Source organism: Otolemur garnettii, unplaced genomic scaffold (genome assembly GCF_000181295.1).
Source record: "Otolemur garnettii isolate 467f Iridium unplaced genomic scaffold, OtoGar3 scaffold00076, whole genome shotgun sequence".
In the NCBI taxonomy this organism is placed as follows: Eukaryota; Metazoa; Chordata; class Mammalia; order Primates; family Galagidae; genus Otolemur; species Otolemur garnettii.
In genome coordinates, this window is record NW_003852471.1 from 4,391,112 (window position 1) to 4,411,857 (window position 20,746).

At 37.0% G+C, this 20,746-nt stretch overlaps 1 protein-coding gene across 1 annotated transcript in view; it reads left to right on the forward strand.

The window, feature by feature from the left end:
* Positions 1-20,746, forward strand: part of LEKR1 (leucine, glutamate and lysine rich 1) — a 153,190-nt gene that overhangs the window by 45,306 nt on the left and 87,138 nt on the right. The window contains exons 2-3 of the mRNA XM_012807808.1: positions 4,209-4,328; positions 16,102-16,277. Coding sequence (XP_012663262.1) covers positions 4,209-4,328; positions 16,102-16,277 — 296 coding nt within the window. The remainder of the gene's footprint in view (positions 1-4,208; positions 4,329-16,101; positions 16,278-20,746) is intronic.

A 20,746-nucleotide genomic window follows, 5' to 3' on the forward strand; every position in this document is an offset into this window, starting at 1 on the left:
TATGCTAGTATCTTGACTGTGGCCAATAACATGTTCAATCTTCATGATTATACTATGTATTTTGGAAAAGTTCTTATACCAATCTTGTTAATTTTGTTATTGAATCTTTAAGATATTTGTCTATTTTCATGTTATTATGACCTTTTCCATTTCTGGGAGAAAAGTGTTAATACTTCTCTTTATGTTTATTAATTTTTTCTCATATTTTTAACATATTTTTGTTTATACATGTATTCTGAAGCCATTTCTTGGTGATTGGGCTTTTATTAAAATAAAATGTTCTCAGTTCCATTTAATGCTCTTGCTAGTTATTACATTAATATTATATATTGTATCATTTTTAAAGAATCTGCTACATACTTTTATAACCTTTTATTTTTCTACATTCCTCTGTCAATTTTTGTTTAATGCTGTGACTCCTATAAATAACAGTTGGCTGACTTTTTTCTCTTAGTATGCTAAGAGAAATACTTGCCAAGATATTAAGTGGGGCTAAAACTACAAGGTTAAAATATTTTAAAGATGCATTTAGGCTTCCAGATTATGTTTCCCAACCCATTTCCTCTAAGACATGTAATTACCTTTCCCTGACCCTAGCAGAAGACTAGGTGTTTCTTCTCTGCTCTCAGTGACACTAGGCATAGCTAAGGATGGAGAGTGGTGGAAGAGAGGTGGTGAAAAGAAAACAGGGAGATTAAGCTGACTTTCAGAACAATGACATCCCCTGGTACTTTCCCTTATTTCCCAGAACTTTATTAAGAGATCCAAAATGACTGGATAGAGAGGAAAACCTCCCCTGACCTACCCACAGTGAAGCCCATCACTTAACAATAACCAAAGCCTACCTGCCCCCTCAACAGAGGCTTACAGACAGCATTTCAGTTCCTTATTAGGTTTTTAGAAGAAAATAGTAAATGCTCAATAACATATATTTTAAATTTTTCAAGGTTTTATCATGTTTGTTTTATCCGTTCCTATTTTTTTCTTTGCTGAAGTATCTTAAAGCAAATCTTAGTCTACCTGCTATTTTATTCCTATTTACTTTGGTGTGATTGGTCCAATTGTCCTTCAAGTACCTCATTCTTAAATATAAGTAGACAACAAAGCATCACCAGGCTTTCGAGGAAAGCCTCAAATGTGAAAGACCAAAACCAAAACAAAGAAAAAAAGAAAAACAAAACCAGAAGCAGTATGGCAAGGTGGAGAATGGATATCCTCAAAGAATTGTATCCATGAAACAAGAGTAGGGGGTCATAAGAAAAGAGCCTTTTGTAGAGCAAGAAAGAAGTCTTGGTAGTTAGACTATGTTAGCTGAAATTAGATTTTAATAGGCAGAATGAAAGATAATGTAATAGTCAAAAGTGGCAAAGTGATAGCCAAAAGGTAAGAAAATTAGAAAATCTGTCCAGGAGTTCCCATGACCAAAATAGTAAAAAATATCATAGAAAGAAACATTTTTTTTTTCTAGGAATGGACAAGAAGGAATCATTCTTCCTTGGGGGAAAATTTCTAAGACTGAAGAACATTTCTTTCTAATGCAAGTACTCACTAAGTGCCCAGCACAGAGAATTACAAAAGATTCACTAACATGATAACATTGTGATCAAACTGAAGACTCTCAAGTGAAAGGAGAAAAATTTTTCTTTAAGAAAAAGCATCTGAAGTGTGGTTAGGAAAGGTGTCTTGGTCCATTTCCACTGCTATAAAGGAAATACTTGAGGGTGCAAAATTTATAAAGAAGACGTTGATTTGGCTCACAGTTCTGCAGGCAGTACAAGCATGGTGCCAGCGTCTGCTTCTGGCAAGGGCTCCAGGAGCTTCTGACCATGGAGGAGGTGAGGGAGGAGCAGGCAGGTCATAGGGTGAGGAAAGGAGCAAGAGAGGGAGGGGATTCTGCCGGATTCCTTTAAACACCCAGCTCTCACATGAACAGGAAGGAATAAAGTGAGAACTCATTCATTGTTGCAGCGAGGGCACCAAGCCAGGCCCTACATCAACATGGGGGCTCAAATTTCAGCATGAGATTTGGAAGGGCCAAACGTCTAAACCATATCAAAAAGGGAAACTACTATATATCACACACAGAAGTAGAAACGAGAGTGTCATAGACTTCTCAGCAGCAGCACTGGAAGATAGGAAACAGTGGAACAGTGCCCTAATTTACTGCTGAATATATTTTTTAATCTATGATTCTATATTCAGCCAAACTGTTCAGTTTGAGATAAAAAAGGTATTTTCAAGCACTCAGCATCTCAAACTTACAGCTCCCCCCATGCACAGAAAATTTGTTTTAACTCATACTAAAAGGAATAAATCCAGAAGGGAGGAAATTTCAGAACCAGAGTGAAGAGAATGGGCATGAAAGAGAGATGAAAATAATTCCTGAAATGACAGGGAGCAGAAGTCCCATGTCATCAAACCAGACTAGAGCAGGGAATGGAGAGCTCCAGGAAGACTGCCTCCTGGAAAGGAAATAGTGTGGAAAGATTATCTGCTACATCTGAAGGTATCGAGTGGCTCACTCAGGTAATGAAGAAAAATGTAAATACTGAAGATAATTTAATGAAAGGGGTTTGATTGAACTGTATTCGAAGGATGAGGGGAAGAAAGGATGTGTATGTAAGTATATGTAGGAGGATCAGTTTCTACTAGATCCTTAGCTTAGTAAGAGAATCACAAATGCATTTGAGGGCTAATCTCCCTTCCTCCCAGCTTCACAAGCAGCTAAGTGTGGCCCTGTATCCAAGTTTAGTAGAAGTATTCAGGGAAACGTTGAGCAGATTGACTTAAAAAAAAAATGGACAGTAGGCCTTTATTCTCCTGCTGTTGGTGGTTCTGGAATGGAAATGTAATGATTGGAGCTTCTGCCACAACCACGGACTGTGAGAATAAAGTACACACACCAAAGATGGCAGATCAGAGAGTTGGAAGGATCTGGGGCCCTGCTGACATGATAAAGCTATTGTTTCCTCTCTGGACTGGTTTGCGATACATTTGTGTTTTGTGAGATTATATGTATATAAGCTCTCAATTATTCAAGTCTCAGTTATGTGCAGCAGAATTAGATCTTAACTGACTTATAATTCATTGAATAATGTCTAAAATGAAATATTGGGAAATGTCAGTGTTAACATGTCATTTAGTGATACGGAGATATATACTACAAGAAGCAGAAAAAAGTTGAAAGTAGTTGCCTTTGACAGTTGGAATTGGGGTAAAGGTGAATGATTACTATTTGTTCTTATAATCTTTTTGGTAATTTAATGATTTGGTTTGAACGTGGTTTCTCCCTGTCAAAATTCATGTTGAAATTTGATCCCCAATGTGACAGTGTTGGGGGATAGAGTCTAGTGGGAGATGTCTGGGTCATGTGTGTGGATCCGTCATGAATATATTAAACCCTCCCTGGGGTTAAGTTCTCACTTTTGTGGGAATAGATTAGTGCTGGTGAGAATTTTAAAAGAATCCGGTTTCCTGGGTTCTCTTTCTCTTGCTTCCTCTCCCACCTTGTGGTCTCTTTGCACATGCCTACTGTCCTTCTACTTGGCCCATGATTGGAAGTAGCACGAGACCTCCACCACGGCAGATGCCCAATCTCGAACTTTCCAGTCATGAGAATCATGAGCAACATAGACCTTTCTTTCTTCACAAATTACCCAGCCTCAAGTATTCTGTTATAGCAATACAAAATGAACTAAAATGACAATATTTCACATTTTAAATTATGTTCCTATATTACTCTAGTAAAAAATAAATAGTTTAGTTACATTTTACTTAGTATTTATGTATACATGTTTACTATAAAAATTTGAGCAAGATAAAAGATACAGAGTAAAAGTTCTAGGTTTTTTTTTTTCAGTAATTTTTTTTTTAAGTGAAAGGATAGAGTTTATTGACAGGGAGAAAGATTGATAAACATCATAAGTAAAAGAGGGTGACCAGAACCTCCAGCAGCAGATGCAGGGAATCCAAGGGGGAAGCCCTGAATGGTCTTTACTTTCTCCCCCGCCCATAATTTTCACTGTCTTCCCCACAGATAATGATTGTATGTGTCTCTCCATAATTTTTCTATACATTCATATACCATATACATAAAAAGGCATCGTTTTCTTCAAATGACTTAAAGTATACTTACATTTTAATTTTAAAATAGTAATTATGACAGAATATTTAAGCTTGTAATGGATGTTGTTTGTTTATGTTTTCAGAATTCAGGATGCAAACATGCAGTTAAAAAGTCAACGAATTGAATTTCAGAGAGTACAAGAAGAATTGAGTCATTTGCAGCAGGAGTTAAAAATTAAACGTGAACAATCACAACTCTTCAGGTAAGAGTATCTGCAAAGAATTGAAAATGATAAAAATTGAAAAGATACATTTAATACTATATAAACATTCAAATTCATTTTAGTAATATAGTTTCTATATCCAGTGGGATTCAGAAAAGCAGAAACAGCATCACATTTTTTTTCTTAAGCCATTGTCTTAACTGAATAGTTTTACCAATAAAATTTAGATCAAGCAAACACCTCGTTTACTGGCATTTTGTTCTTGCTCTTCTTCTGTAGTGACATTTCGAATGGAAGCAAAGCAACTTATCTATTTTCCTCTTCACCAGTAGTTTTTGCTGTATTTGATCTCTAATAGAATAGAGAAATGCTCTAAATGATAGTAATAGACCCCTTAAATTTATAAATCTGCAATGTGAAGAATGTCAGTTCTGCTTTTATATCCTCTTTAGAGGGTTTGTAATGCCGAAAGGTAAAATGCAATGTTATAAAGACCGTAGGAAATACACTTTCTCTTCTAAAAGTAGAATCAGGCCATGGGTGGTGGTTCACACCTATAATCCTAGCAATTTGGGAGGAACACTTGAGGCTAGGAGTTCCACCAGCCTGAGCAGTAGCAAAACCCTATCTCTACCAAAAAAATTTATTTAAAGCCAGAAGTGATGGCACGTGCCTGTAGTCCCTGGTACTCAGAAGAGAGACTGAAGCAGGAGGATCACTTGAGTCCAGGAGTTTGAGGTTATAGTGAGCCATGATGGCACCACTGTACTTTAGCCCAGGCGACAGAGCTAGAGCCTGCCTCAAAAAAAAGGAAAAAAAATTGGAATCAAATATATTGAGAATGTTTATAAGAAAAAATTGATTCCTTTTTTGCTGAGTATGGTGGCTCATACCTGTAATCTTAGCACTCTGGGAGGCCAAGATCGGAGGATCACTTCAGCTTAGGAGTTTAGACCAGCCTGAGCCACGACCAAAGCTCCATCTCTACTAAAAATTAAAAAATGAGCCAGGCACTGTGGCAGGTGCCTGTAGTCCCAGCTACTTGGGAGGCCGAAGCTAGAGGATCTCTTGAACCCAGGAGTTTGGGGTTACTGTGAGCTAGAATGATGCCACAGTATTCTAGCCTGGGCAATAGAGTGAGACTGTCTCAAAAAAAAAAAAAAAAAAAAGGAAATAAGTTAAATCAGTATGACAAATGCCACAGGTTCAAGATGACTGAAATATTATGCTGAGTGAGTATTTTAAATGTTAGGTTTTTGTTTTTAACCTACTAATTATTATAAGAAATCTATTTTAAAAATTGTCTGGGCTACTAATTTTTTTATGCATTATACTGGCATCTACCTATTATAAATGCCTTGGCTGTAACTGATTCTCAAGAAATAATCTCTGAATGCTCATTCAATCTCTGAATGAATGGATGAATGAAATCTGCTGACAAGGTCAATGGTCATTTTTGTCATCAGAAATCCCTTTGACCTTTTCCTAGAAATCTGGTATTGAACTAGCAGGACGATACTGCCCAGGTGACCCCCAATTCTCCCATTTTAATCAGGACCGTCCATATTCATTCTTGGCTTCTACAACAGCTTCCACCCACATCTGCTAAGGAAATCTCATCTGTTTTGTCCACCATAGGTGGTAGGATTGACTAAATTTTAAAGGCTAGCCTGAAAGTAGAGCAGATCATTACTGCTGCTTCAGAATGTTATGGGACTAACACAGTAATATGTCAAATTTTTTATGTATCATTTTTAGTATTTTAAGTTTTTGAAGAAACTTAGAATATATACCAAAATCTTCTTATATATATGTATGTTTGTATGTGTATATATACTGAGACAAAGTCTGACTTTGTCACCCTTGGTAGAGTGCTGTGGCATCATAGCTCACAGCAACCTTAAACTCTTGGCCTCAAGTGATTCTCTTGTCTCATCCTTCCAAGTAACTGGGACTACAGGCACCTGCCACAACACCCAGTTTCAAAATGTTATTTTTATCCTACGTTCTAATTTTCTTGTCATTTTGAGTTACGCTTTATCTGGTTGTTTTGTTCACATGTTTTCAATAGAACTGTGATTTTTGTTCATTTTTAGCTAAAATCACAAATTAAGAGTCCAGGATCTGATCTATATAAAAAATTAGTACATGCTAAAAGCAATTTTGGAAATAAACATCCAACTGGAACACTTAGTACAAATTAAAGTTTGTGATAGATAAATAGAATAATTACTGGTTTCATTTATACTCTCACTAGTATATACATTGCACAGAAAAAGCTATATTCATAAAAATAAAATCAAACCAAAGTTTGCAGAATTCAGTACTTTTGTTGCTTCACTCAAAGCTGATTTTAAACTAGTTTACTGGTTATTTAAAAAATATCTGTTAGACAGGGCATGTGCCTGTCATCTTGGCTGGTCAGGAAGCTGAGGCAGATTGCTTGAGCCTAGGAGTTTGAAGGCAGCCTGAGGTATCAGTCTCTTTAAAAAAATCTATTAGAATGTAAAAGGTAGTGATTTCTCTGGTATAGAAAGGGAAATTAGAAAGCATGAGCTTTCTACCCAGGTGTAATTATCTTTATTTATGGAGCCCAAAAAGAACTTGCAATAGATAAATGAACTGTGTTTTAGGGTCACATTGCTCCTTTAAAATTATTCCCCCATTTGTTTAATTAAAATTGGGCTTAATCACCTATCCTCCAGCAAAATGTTCTTCATGTTCTGTATTTTCCCTGACATCATTTCCAACCTGCTCTTGCTAAAAAGTGATCAAGAATAGGTATGGTATGCCTCAGCTGGCTCGATGCCTCTGCTCCTCAGAATAAAGTATCTTTTAAATGAACTTGGGCAGTGCCTGTGGCTCAGTGGGTAGGGCGCCGGCCCCATATACTAAGGGTGGTGGGTTCAAACCCAGCCCCTGCCAAACTGCAACAAAAAAATAGCTGGGCGTTGTGGTGGGTGCCTGTAGTCCCAGCTACTTGGGAGGCTGAAGCAGGAGAATTGCCTAAGCCCAGGAGTTGGAGATTGCTGTGAGCTGTGATGCCACAGCACTCTATCCAGGGTGATAAAGTGAGACTCTGTCTCTACCAAAAAAAAAAAAGGAAATGAACTTTAGGAAGCCTATAAAGTATATATTAAAAACCAGCATGGTATATATAGTTATACTTCACTTCATATGAAGTTATATGTAAGTCCAATATTTCAAATCAGGCCACATTAAAATATTCTAGCAGTGTTTAATTTTAAAGAATTTCTACTGTGAATCTTTCATGAATTATTTGAAATATAAAGTAATTGTCCTGTACTTTTTCTTATTTGTAAAAAAGGGGTGTCCAACCTTTTTTTCCCTCTGCTACACATCAGAATAAGAGTTGTCTTGGGCCACACAGTAAATACACAAACACTGATGAAAGCTGACTAGCAAGTGAAAGGTCTGTGCATACTTTTGTGATATCCAACACCACGGAGAAGACAAAAAAGTCCTCACAAAAGTCCTCAGAGTCCTTTGGGCTGCAGGTTGGACACACCTGAGACCCTGTCATCTTTGAAATTTTCAGTGCTAGCTCCCCAAATCTCTCTGAGCTCGCTCCCCTTGCTTCAATTCATCAGCCTCATGAAGGCTGTCAGTATTTGTCTCATTTTCCCACTCATACCCTGGCTTTACTCTGTTTACCAGTCTTTATTACCCCTCATCTTTTAAAAAACAGCTTCAGGGATGTATAATTTATATACCACACAAAATTCACCCATAGTAAATGGAAAATTTAATGACTTTAATAAACCTACAGAATTGGTGAGACCTTTACCACATCCAATATTAGAACATTTGAGTCATACCTAAAAGACCCTCATGTCATTTCCAGTTAGTCTGTTCTCACTCTTAATTCTAGGCAATTACTAACCTTTCTGTTCCTACAGATTTGCATTTTTCTGGACATTTCAGATATATGGGATCATACAGTATATAGTGTTTTCATCGGGATTCTTTCACTAATGTGTTTTTAAGGTTTGTCCACTTTGTGGCATTTATCAGTACTTTATTCCTTTGTCTTGCCTAAGAGTATGTATATGGGTACAAGACATTTTGTAAACTATTTACCAGTTGATGGACATTTGGGTTGTTTCTGCTTGTTGGTCCTTATGAATAACGTTGCTATGAACATGCATACACAAGGCTTTGTGTGTGCATATGTTTTCATTTTTGGGGGGGTGGATACCTAAGTGTAGAATTACTGGGGCATATGATTAATCTATATTTAACTTTTGAGAAACCACCAGACTGTTGTCCAAAGTGGCTGCTTCATTTTACATTCCCACCAGGAATGAGGATGCTGTAATAGTTTCTCCTTGTTCTCATCAACCCTTTAGTGTTGTCTGTCTCTTTGATTTTAACTGCTGTAGTGGGTGTGAAGTAGTATCTCACTGTGTTTGTGTTTTCCAAATGCCTTATGATGTTCACCAACTTTTCATGTGCTTATTAACCATTTGTACATCTTGTTGGGTGAACTATCTATTCAAATTTTTTACCGAATTAATGGGTTTGTTTTCTTTTAAAGGGATTGCAAGAGTTCCTCATATATTAAATATGATTTCCAAATATTTTCTCCAAGTCTATGGCTTATCTTTTCATTTTACTAGTGGTGTCTTTTGAAGACAAAAGTTGTTCTTTATAGTTAAATACAATTGATCTGTTTTCCTCCCTGGGATTATGATTTTGGTGATATATATAAGAACTTTGCCTAAGCCAATATCACAAAAATTTTCTCTTCTAGCTTCTTCTAAAAGCTTTTACCTTTAGATGTATGATATATTTGACTTAACTTCTGTGTATGATGCAAGATAAAGATCTAACTGAATCTTTTTTCATGTGGCTATTCATTGTTCTGGCACTGTTTGCTGAAAAGACTATTTTTAAAAAAAGAAAAACAGGGAAAGACTTTTTTTCCCCTATTGAATTGCCTTGGTACCTTTACCTAAAATTAATTCATTATGAATGTAAAGGATGATTTCTAGATACTACAGTAGAAACTCCATACTTGACCTCTTCCCTACATTGACCACCTCCTTAGGTTGACCTAATTTTCTCTCATAGGCCAGACATGCACCACATATACACATCAGAACCATAGACCTAGGTCCTTATGTTCACTACCTCCATATGTTGACCAATTTATAATAGTCCCCTGGGTGGTCAGCTCACAGTTTCTACTATACAGGGTGCTCACAAAGTTTGTGTGCAGTTTAAAATAGTGTGTACTTTAAAGTTGCACTTTATATTATGATTTTTATTTTATATTTGATGATGATAGTAGTTTTTGTCAAATGTGAGAAACAAATCTTTCTCCAATGTGTTTTAATAATTAACTCCTCATTATGTCATCAAATAATACAATAATTTTTATTAAAAATTCATCTATTAATAATTAATAATTCTTTTGATGTAATCTGAAAAAAAATTATAATTTGCTTCTTTATGCCAGAATAATTTCTATTGTTTAATTTGGTTATCTTAGTGCTTTTATTCTATTGATTTTTAAAAATTTATATATACCCAAATTAATTAGTATACTTTATTGCTTGTTTTGTATTGAAGCATTCTAAATGTCTTTCTTTCCCAATGGCAAACATAGGGTATACTCTCAAGTCAACTTTCCCCACCAGGCACACATCACATGTACCCATATCCTGTACATAGTAAGTGGTTGTGAAACAAATGTCTAAAAATACCAATCATACAAGAAAATATTTATAACTCATTGTATATTCTAAACCCATAGCTGGCTTTTAGGGGTTTGGTATCCTTAAGGGAAATAATAAAATAACAGCCAGCATTTATTTGCATTTACAACGTGCCAGACACTACTGTAAATCCTTTCCATATATTAATTCAACAATCCTAGAAGGCAGGTATTAATCACATCCCAATTTGAAAAGTTAGGAAATTGAGACATAGGGAGATAAGACGTTGTTTGAGATTGCAGAGCTGGTGAGAACAGAACCTAGCAGTGAGCACAGACAGCCTGACACAGTCTGTGTTTTTAACTGTTATGTTATGCTGTTTTTAAAAGAAGGAAGGGAGAAATAATTACAGCCTTGACCTTAAGATGTCTCCATTTTTCTTCTCCAAACTTCCACTTCTGTGCCAAGTTCACTTTCCCACCACAAACTGCTTTGTTTCAGGTGTGGCCCTTTCCCTTTGCCCAGGGGCCATTATCTGGAGACTGTTTTCAGCATAGAGGACATAAAAGGTTAATGGACGCTGAGCTGGAGTGAAGCGTCTGTGCTGAGTAGGAGTGAACCATGCTGATAACTAGGCCTGCAACGGCATGATTTATGGCTATTTCATCATTCTACTTCTCCAATCTGACATCTTTACCACTTTAGGATAAATTTCAGTAGAACCTCTATCAGTTGACTACCCAAGGGACTATGACACACTGATCAACATGGGAAGGTGACCAACATAGGGAACTAGGCCTACTGCACTGATGTATACATGCAGACATACGTGTTTGTCTGGTCTGTGAGACTAGGTCACCTTAAGGAGGTTGTCAATGTAGGGAGGAGGTCAACTATGGAAGTTCTACTATATATGAATTCAAGGAAGATGTCTAAAATAAACTGGTTCATGGGTTTCATTTTTTAAAGATAATTTAAGATTAGTCACTTTCCAAGAAAACTTAAAATGCCAAAATCCTATAATCATACATGAGAACAATTTGATAAGGAATTTTCCAAACTCAACAATGCTAAATTAAAGAATTATGAAGCCAAAAGATCTTCCTAAACTATTAATAATTTAATTTTTTTAAATGACCATTCTAGATGAAAAACTGTGTATCTTTATAGTCTTTCCATATAAAGTAATATAAAATGGTTTGTATATGAAGAGGCGATTAGAGAGCAAGTAGCCAAAATTTGTAGGCAAAAAATATTACGGAGATGTTACTTATTAAAAAGTCATTTTCTGTATTTTCATATTAGTGGAATTTATCAACTTTAAAAATTTTATTTGGGCCAGGTGCAGTGGCTCATGTCTGTAATCCTAGCACTCTGGGAGGCTGAGGTAGGAGGATCTCTTGAGCTCAAGAGTTGAAGACCAGCTTGAGCAAGAGCAAGACTCTGTCTCCACTAAAAATAAAATATTTAGCCAGGCATTGTGGTGAGAACCTATAATCCCAGCTATGGGGAGGCTGATGCAGGAGGATCACTTGAGCCCGGGAGTTTGAGATTGCTGCTTAGTGGGCTGACACCACAGCAATCTAACCTTGAGACTCTGTCTCAAAAAACAAAACCAAAATAAAACAAATAAAAACCAATTTATTTGTAGTGATTTTTCTCCTCTATAAATAATTATATACCTTTTAACCTAGTTTTATAGGAATCATTTTTGTATTTCTAGTTTCTGAATATTAAGAGATATACATATTTCATTTACATATTTTTTGTTCAGACTGAGTCAAAATAGTAAGTGTGCCCTTCACTCAGATAATGTGCCCTGTACCTAGTAGCTGTGAATTTACCCATCCCCCCCCCCAGCTTGATTTCCACTGAGATTTACTTCCATATGTGTATTTAAGTGTTGATCTGTTAGATCCAATTTGGTATTGAATACATATGCTTATTTATCCATTCTTATGATGTTTCACATAGAAGAATAATTTCCAGTTCCATCCAGGTTGCCACAAAAGATATTCGATCCCCATTTTATATGGCTGAGTAGTATTCCATAGTATGTATATACATTTTATTAATCCATTGTTGTATTAATAAATGTACTTGGGTTGCTGCCATGTCTTTGCAATTCTGAATTCTGCTGCTATGAATATTCAAGTGCAGGTTGACATTTTTCTTTCCTCTTGGGTATATACCCAGGATGGGACTGCTGGATCAAATGGTAGTATCCTTTAATTTCTTTGCGGTATCTCCATAGAATTTTTCATAGAGGTTGCACTAGTTCTACACTAGTCCCACTGACAGTGTAGAAGAGTTCCTTTTTCTCCACATCCACGCCAGCCTCTGTTGTTTTGGGACTTTAATATGAGCCATTCTCAGTGGAGTAAATGATACATGTATCTCCCTGTGGTTTTGATATGCATTTCCCTAATGATTAGAGACACTGAGCATTTCTCATGTGTGTGTTGGCCACTGTTATATCTTCATTTGAAAAGTTTCTGTTGATATCTTTTGCCCATTTTTTAATGGGGTTGTTTGGTTGTTCCTTGTAGATTTTGGTTTCAGTCCTTTATCAGAAGTATAGCATGCAGATATTTTCTCCCATTCTGTGAGTTGTCAATTAGCTATTTTATTGAGTCCTTGGCTGTGCAACAGGTTTTCCCAACATTTTCTTCTAGGATTTGTTATAGTTTCCTGCCTTAGGTTTAGGTCTGTTATCCATTGTGAATTAACTTTTGTGAGTTGTGAGAGATGTTGATCCTGTTTTAGTCTTTGACATATGGCTATCCAGTTTTCCCAGCACCATTTATTAAACAGGGATTCTTTTTCCAAGTATAGATTTTATCTGTTTTGTCAAGAATCAGATGAGAATGTGGAGGATGACTTCATCTCTGGGTTTCCCTTTCTGATACATAGGTCTATCTCCTTGTTTTTGTGCCAGTACTGTGCTATGTCAGGACAGTGCTTGTAGGATAGCTTGAAGTGTAGTTAAGTGATGGCTCCTGCTTTGTTCTTATTACATAAGGTTGACTTGGCTATTTGGGGGTCTCTTCTGGTTATATAAAAAGTGCAGAATGAATTTTTCTAGATTTGAAAAAAATTGGGGTTGCACTGAATCTGTAAATCACTTTTGGTAGTATGGTAACAATGTTGATTCTGCTGATCCATGAGGATGGTATATTTTTCCATCTGTTCACATCCTCTGCAATTTCTTTCCTCAGTGTTTCTTAATTCTCTCTATAGAGCTCTTTCACCTCCTTTGTCAAATATATTCCTAGGTACTTTATTTTCTTTGGTGCTACTGAGAAAGGAATTATGTCTTTTATTTGATTCTTAGCTTGACTATTGGTGGTATATATGAAAGCTACTGATTTGTACACATTTATTTTGTAGGCTGAGACTTTATTGGACTTCTTTATCAATTCCAGGAGTCTCTTGGTTTAATCTTTGAGATTTTCTAGACATTAAATCATGTCATCAGCAAAGAGCGACAGTTTGACCTCTTCTTTCCCCATTTCGAATACCCTCGATTTCCTTCTCTTGCCTGATTGGCTAGGATTTCTAGCACTATGTTGAATAGAAGGGAAGATAAGGAGCGTCTTGTCTGGTTCCAGTTCTTGTCTGGTTTCAGTTTTTCCCCATTCAGTATGATATTGGCTGTAGGTTTGTCATATGTAGGCTTTATAATTTTGAGGTAAGTCCCATCTATGTCTATTTGTTAAGCATTCTTATACAAGGGTGCTAATCTAATGAAAGGATCTTATGGTCCTTGTTTTTGTTTCTCTTTATGTGGTGGGTCTTTTCTGTACCTAATGAAAGGATCATATGGTCCTTTTTTGTATCTATTTATGTTGTGGATTACAATTATAGATTTGTATATGTTGAACTATCCTGTATCTCTGGGATGAAGCCTACTTGGTCCTGATGAATTATTTTTTCGATATGCAGATGAATCTGGTTCGCTAAGATTTTATTGAGAATTTTTATATCTACTGTCATCTATATTCAAAAGGGATATTGATCTGTAGTTTTCTTTTTTAGTTGTGTCTTTTCCTGGCTTTGATATCATGATGATACTGGTTTCATAGAACAAGTTAGGGAGGATTCCTTTCCTCTCAGTGTTAAGGAATAATTTTTTCAGTATAGGTACAAGGTCTTCCTTGAAGGTTTGATAAATTTTGGGTGTGCAGGACTTTTTTTAGTTTTAAGATTTTTTTTGTTGCTCCTTCAATTTTGGAGCTTGATATTGGCCTGTTGAGGAGTTCTCTTTCTTCTTGGTTGAGCCTGCAGAGGCTCAATGTGAGAGAGAGAGAGCAAGAGAGAGTGTGTGTGTGTTTTGAGAAATCATTTACATGCAGGTCCCACAAGAACTTGGATCTCCTCTTATCTGATAAGCTTGAATTTTACATTTCTTGTCTTTTGTTCCTACAGAGGCATCTATTAATTAATAATCTGCATCCAATCTTTTCTTTCTGTTAAATATCCCCATCCCTATGTATGTGGCTTGATTTTGCAGCTGCCAAACTCTGGGCTCCTTAGCCCCTTACCTTGACTTAGTTCTTGACCCTTGTCACCCTGCCTTGTTGGAGTCTTCCTGGCTCTACAGCAGGGGTGCCATCCTCACTTTTCGTTCCCTTGCTTTAGTGACCTGTTAGGACTATTTGTCTGGTTTCTGAAATCAGCGCTCCTCTGAGCGCCCAGCTCTGCATGCTCATTGAATCATCCTCAGCACTTCTCACTTACTCTTCCTCCACCTGAGAAGGAATCTATTAATATTTTATTCTCTCATTCGTTCATTCATCAGTTCGTTGAGCATGTACTGTGTGGTCAGCATTGTGCTACATGCTAGCAAGACTGTGATGATAAGATATAAACTCTGTATTATAGACGTTAGTTTACTCAGGGATGTAAATATTGGTCAAATAATTACACTGTTGTGATTTCACTCACCTTTTCACTGATAACTCCCAAATTAATGTCTGCATCTTGATTATTAAGGAAATTATTACCAATCATTATTTTACTATCTGAAGTAATAAAAATCACTGAGGTGACAAAAAGCATGTGATTCCTTTAAGATGTGAGATTTGATGAATCAAAACACTGGATCAGTCATTTTGAATGCTCCTACTTATTATTTGATATTGCCTGTGAAACCGTAATATGCAGTAGCAATGCAGCCTAAGAATCTAAGATTCTCATTTAGGCTCTATGACTAAATTGCTTTGACCTAATTTTGTTCACTAAATATTTGCTATTGAATTAATTTAAAAAGATTCATAAAATAAATATGTATGAAGATAATTAGCTATCTTTCTTTGTAGTTAAAATGGCAAAATGGAAATGAGTTAGAATGACCATATACCTTATTCTACCCGAGCCATTCCTAGTTGTTATCTGCTGTCTCACCGTAATATGAATAGCATATTGGAAGATTTTTTTTTTTTGAGACAGTGTTTCACTTATTAACCCTCGGTAGAGTGTGGTGGCACCACAGCTCAGAGCAGCCTCCAACTCCTTAGGCTTAGGCGATTCTCCTGCCTCGCCTCCTGAGTAGCTGGGACTACAGGCATTGGCCACAAGGCCCAGCTATTTTTTTGTTGCAGTTTGGCTGGGGCTGGGTTTGAATTCTCCACCCTCGGTATATGGGGCCAGCACCCTACACGCTGAGCCACAGGCGATGCCCATATTGGAAAATTTTTTATTGCTGCTTCAGTTTTGGAGATTGATATTGGCCTGTTGAGGAGTTCTCTTTCTTCTCTGTTGAGCCTGCAGAGGCTCAATGTGAGAGAGAGAGCGAGAGAGAGTGTGTGTGTGTTTTGAGAAATCATTTACATTCAGGTCCCACAAGAACATGGATCTCTTCTTGGCTAATAAGCTTGAATTTTACATTTCTTGTCTTTTGCTCCTACAAAGGCATCTATTAATTAATAATCTGCCTCCAATCTTTTCCTTCTGTTAAATATCCCCATCCCTGTGTATTCAGCTTGATTTTGCTTTTACTTCTTTTGCTTTCAAAATTGTCTCCAATGAGACAGCAGATTATATGATGGTCACTCTAAAACCACTTTTTGGAGAAATATTTTTCTTATGCACACTGTTTTTAAAAATTCTCTTTTTCTATTACTTTACAGTCGAAGATTGTTGGAGTGCAAACATTTCTGGAATAAGACACTTTCATTACTTACTTTTACTAAAAGAGAACTAACCAGTATTAAAAATGAAGTTTATGATAATTTTCAAAACTGGACTTCACTGAAAGCAGAAGTTTTTCTACAAATTAAATCTATAAGCGAAACAGCCTTGACAGGTTTGTTACCCTTATTTAGAACATATTTTTCGGTAACTGGTGCATTGTAAGTAATGAAATAATGATATTCCATTTTGTGTGATGGGAATTAGGATTAACTTTTTAAACCTGTTATCATTTGGTAGCATAGTTAACTATGAAGATCTATTCCAACCCTGAAATTCCATAATAATAAGCTGTTCTAAGATAACCTATGATACTTCTATCTTGAACTGTGGACAATTCTGGTTATTACTATTAAATATATCAGTTTGTATTCTTAAGACTTTTCTTGTCTAATGGCTGAGTAGCTCATATTAGATCAGTCTTCTGGACAAAATAGCTACTTAAAAACATTAAGAATGACCCAAACCAAGCACAGAATGGGGTGCCAGTCTGAAAGGCAACATACTATATTATTTCAACTATCCAACATTCTGGAAAAGACTGAACAGCAAAACAGTAACTAATGGTCAGTGGTTACCAGGAATTCTGGGTCAGAAAGGCTGATTACCTGGAGCACAGAGGATTTGTAGGGCAGTGAAACTGCAATGTGTGACACTACAGTGCTGGAGACATGTCATTACACATTTGTCAAAATCCATCAAACGCACACCACCGTCAGTGAGCTCTAGTGGAAGCTGTGAATTTGGGGTGTTCACAAAATGTTAGTGCTGATTCATCAGTTGTAACAAATGTACCACTCTAGTGCAGGGTGTTAGTACAATAGCAGGGAGGTCATGCATACGGGGTTGGGGGTATAAGGGAACTTTCTGGACTTTCTGCTTAATTTTCCTATGACCCTAAAGCCGCTGTAAGAAACATATTTAAAAATTGTTTAGAAATACTAAAAAAAAGGCATGACAGTAGGTAAACTCCTTTTTAATTTTTTAAGGCCCTTGGACTGAGGGCAAGGTACAGCTTGCTTCAGGCAGAGAGGGAAGCTGGAAATGTGATAGAAAACTAATATCTGTTTGTTCTGAAGACCAGATGGCAGAGATCAAGGAAGACTTAGCCTATGAGACATGAGGGCATATTCCAGAAAAGCAATAGCCAGAGAAGCAAATTTTACACAAACAGAGGAACTCTGTGCTTAGACACCGACAGACACATGTGAAGGCACAGGAAGAAGGCATCCATGGATAAGCCAAAGACAGAACAGATGCTTTCTTTACTGCCTCTACAGCAGAAGGAGCCAATCTTGCTGACACCTGATTTCAAACTTGGAGCCTTCCGAACTGTGAGAAAATACATTTCTGCCACATCAGCCACCCAGTCTGTGGTACCTTCTCACAGCAGTCCTAGCAAACCAGTAAAGAAAGTAAACCCCATACACATACACAGTATTATTCAGCTACTTCAAAAGAGTTGCACATTAAAATTAAGTTAGGTTTTAAAATTACAGTCCAAAACAGAAACAATACTCTTAGGAAAAGGCATCACTTAGTATTGTCTTGCTGATAATGCATGCGGACGCTGAATAGCAGATCCCAGAGAAGTACTTCCTGGTCTGCTAGTGAGTGCGTATTGTCGTATGTAATCAATATTTTTAAATTTAAAGGTTCATGGGTTAGATTGTCTTAAACCAGAGCATATTTATTTTAATAATTTTTTTTAACCAAGGTGGAATATTGATCAGGTGAAAAATCAAATTTGTTTTCATGCCCAAACAATTATTGACCAAATGGCTCGTAATCTTTTAAAATTCAAATCTAGAATTAGACTTAGTAGTCCACATTTTTTACAAAATTGATGAGGTTAGGGATAAAATAGGCCTATTTTCTTATCCTATTAATTTTTTTTTCTTCTTCTAACTCCCTAACCTACTCTGACAGCAAAAAATATGGGGCCCTAAATGTCTGCCACAGAAATGAAGGTTGAGATAATCCCATATAGGGTCTTCAACTAGTGGTGTGTGAGACACTAATTTAGAAGCTTTACTCAACAATGCCTTTATTCCTTTAGTAGGTATTTGTTGAGCTTCTCTCAACTCTAGGGCATTATTGTAGAAATGATAGGGGGAACAAAAACAAGTAAGATCCTGGGTCCAGCCTAAAATAATTTACCATCCAATAGTAGATCACATGTACGCAGCTCATCAGTGCAGTACAAATGGTGCAAATTGTTGTGCTTTCCAGGAAAATCAAGGTCCCATCCACAGCAGGTCAGAAAAGATTTCTAGGCAGAGGTAGCCCTTGAGCCGTCGTTGGCTGAAAGTATGAGGATAGCAGGACCTTCCTTACGGAGTGGTGTGAGGCAGGGAAAGCCCGGGTGGTTACAATGGCCAGTATAGGTTGACCTGCTTTGGGTCATCATTTCTGAACCCTAAATTGGGGCACTGTGATCGACAAGTATGAAATTGTATAAAGGCGAAGGCAGAATCTTTGACACCAGTAGTGCCATAGGTACAGCAGCGTTAAGTGAGTGAATTCACTTGTATTGAGTTTGCTTTTTCCTTCCTCCGTGTTAGCAATGTTGCACCTCCTACTAGTTTTGAAATCTTATTGCACCTTCCCATGTGTTAGAATATACTTTACAAATAAATTTGTATTACAGATTCTTATTCTTTTAATGTCAGATAGAAAGTCACATTGACATGAATAGTTATTTTAGAGTGTAGTGTACATTAAAAGAGTCAGCTTACTATCCTAAGCGGTGTCATTTTGGCAGACAATGAATAGGTGACAGCATGTGTGTGCTGCTCTGCGGTGTCATTCTGACTTAAACACAGACAGATATGGGCACAGTGGGGTATGGTTTCTCCAGTCCTATGAAGTCACCTTTATGGCTACACAGAAATGCCCAGAAAGATTTCTTAGATCAGAAGGGAAACTATAATCTTATTTTCTTTAACTGCATTCTTTTTAAAACTTTAGCACACAGATATTTTTAGGGAGAAAAACTCCCACCAAATCACTGAATTACTATAGATGCCCATTTATTTGCTCCCTGCCAATTAATTTCTCCAGGTTTTCCATTTTGAGCAGGAGCTAAAAAGGTAGAAGGTGCCAGATCCCTGTGCTCACATCATGCTCATGCCTGTCATAAATGCCACTTTTTCTCCCAGCTGTACTTTCTACCCATGAAAAGACACTTTGCTTTCTCTCCTTAGACCTCATTCCTGATCCTGTCCATCACAATCTCTTAAGTCAAGCTCTCAGGGACCAGAGGCAGTGACTAACACCTCTAATACTAGCACTCTGAGAGGCCTAGATGGATTGATAGATTGAGGTCAGGAGTTTAAGACCAATCTGAGCAAGATCCAGATTCTGTCTTTGCTAAAAGTAAAAAATTAGCCTTGCATTGTGGCACACACCTGTAGTCCTAGCTACATGGGAGGTTGACGCAGGAGGATCACTTGAGCCCAGGAGTTTGAGGTTGCTGTGAGCTATGACAATATGATTGTACTCTCTATCTAGGGTGACAGAGCAAGACTCTGTCTGAAAAAAAAAAAAAAGAAAAGTCCTGCTCTTTTTTGTGTCCCATTCTAGCTCATTGCTTTGCTTCCGTAACCATTTGCTGTCCTTATTGCCTCTGCTGCCATGTCTGTCCTATTGCTCTTTACTTCTGGTCTTCACTGACCCACAGGGCTGCTATTTTTGCTCTGGTGGCTCCAGGAGCAATAACCCAAGCCCACTTGTCCTGATACCCAGTCACACACTCAACCTGTCACACAGCCCAGTCGGGATGGGCGAACCAAAGACAGGATGTCAAGTGAACCCTCTGGAACAGCAAACCATCCCGATTGTCATGTAGATCACGTCCTCATCAATTCAATTAATTGTGGTTGTACAGACTGTATTTTATCATTGATGTGTGTGTGTTCTTGTAATTTTATGATAGCTTAAAGCAGTTGTGCAGAAAAGACTGATAAAGGGGACATTGATAATTATCATTCTGAAGGATAAAAAACGTGCTCTATACATTTCTCACAAAATTAGATTAAACCTGTGTAGAGCTGTGAAGACAGATTTTTATTAAACTTGATATAAATAGAATAATGACAAATAACTGCTGTGACAAAGTCTGGTCTTATTTTGGGGGCACAGAGTACTGTTAGACTGACGAGATATATGAACTAATGCTTTCCGCCCAGAAATGTCTGAGTTTTAGACCTTGCATCCTTCTAGTCCTCCCTACTCCGACCACTTTTCTTCATAGTTTGTATAGAATGTATCCTAGTCGCTCTTTTAGAGGTGATGCTACCCACCCTGTTCAGACTAGGACATTTAAATTTACTTTTTTGATATGTGTTGCCAAGAAAACAATGTAATTTCAGTAAAACCCTGGTCACTATGCAGACGATAGGTTTTTTATGTGAGTGTTTAAAACACAGGTTATTTTGTCACTGACTACAATTGAAAGGCTAAGAAATAACGAAACAAGTCCATTCATCATTAAGCAATACTTTTCTCATTTCTTTTACAGAATGGCTACTGAATTTAAATTTAACTTTTCGGCTAGGTGTCATTATAATCTCAGAAAAGTCA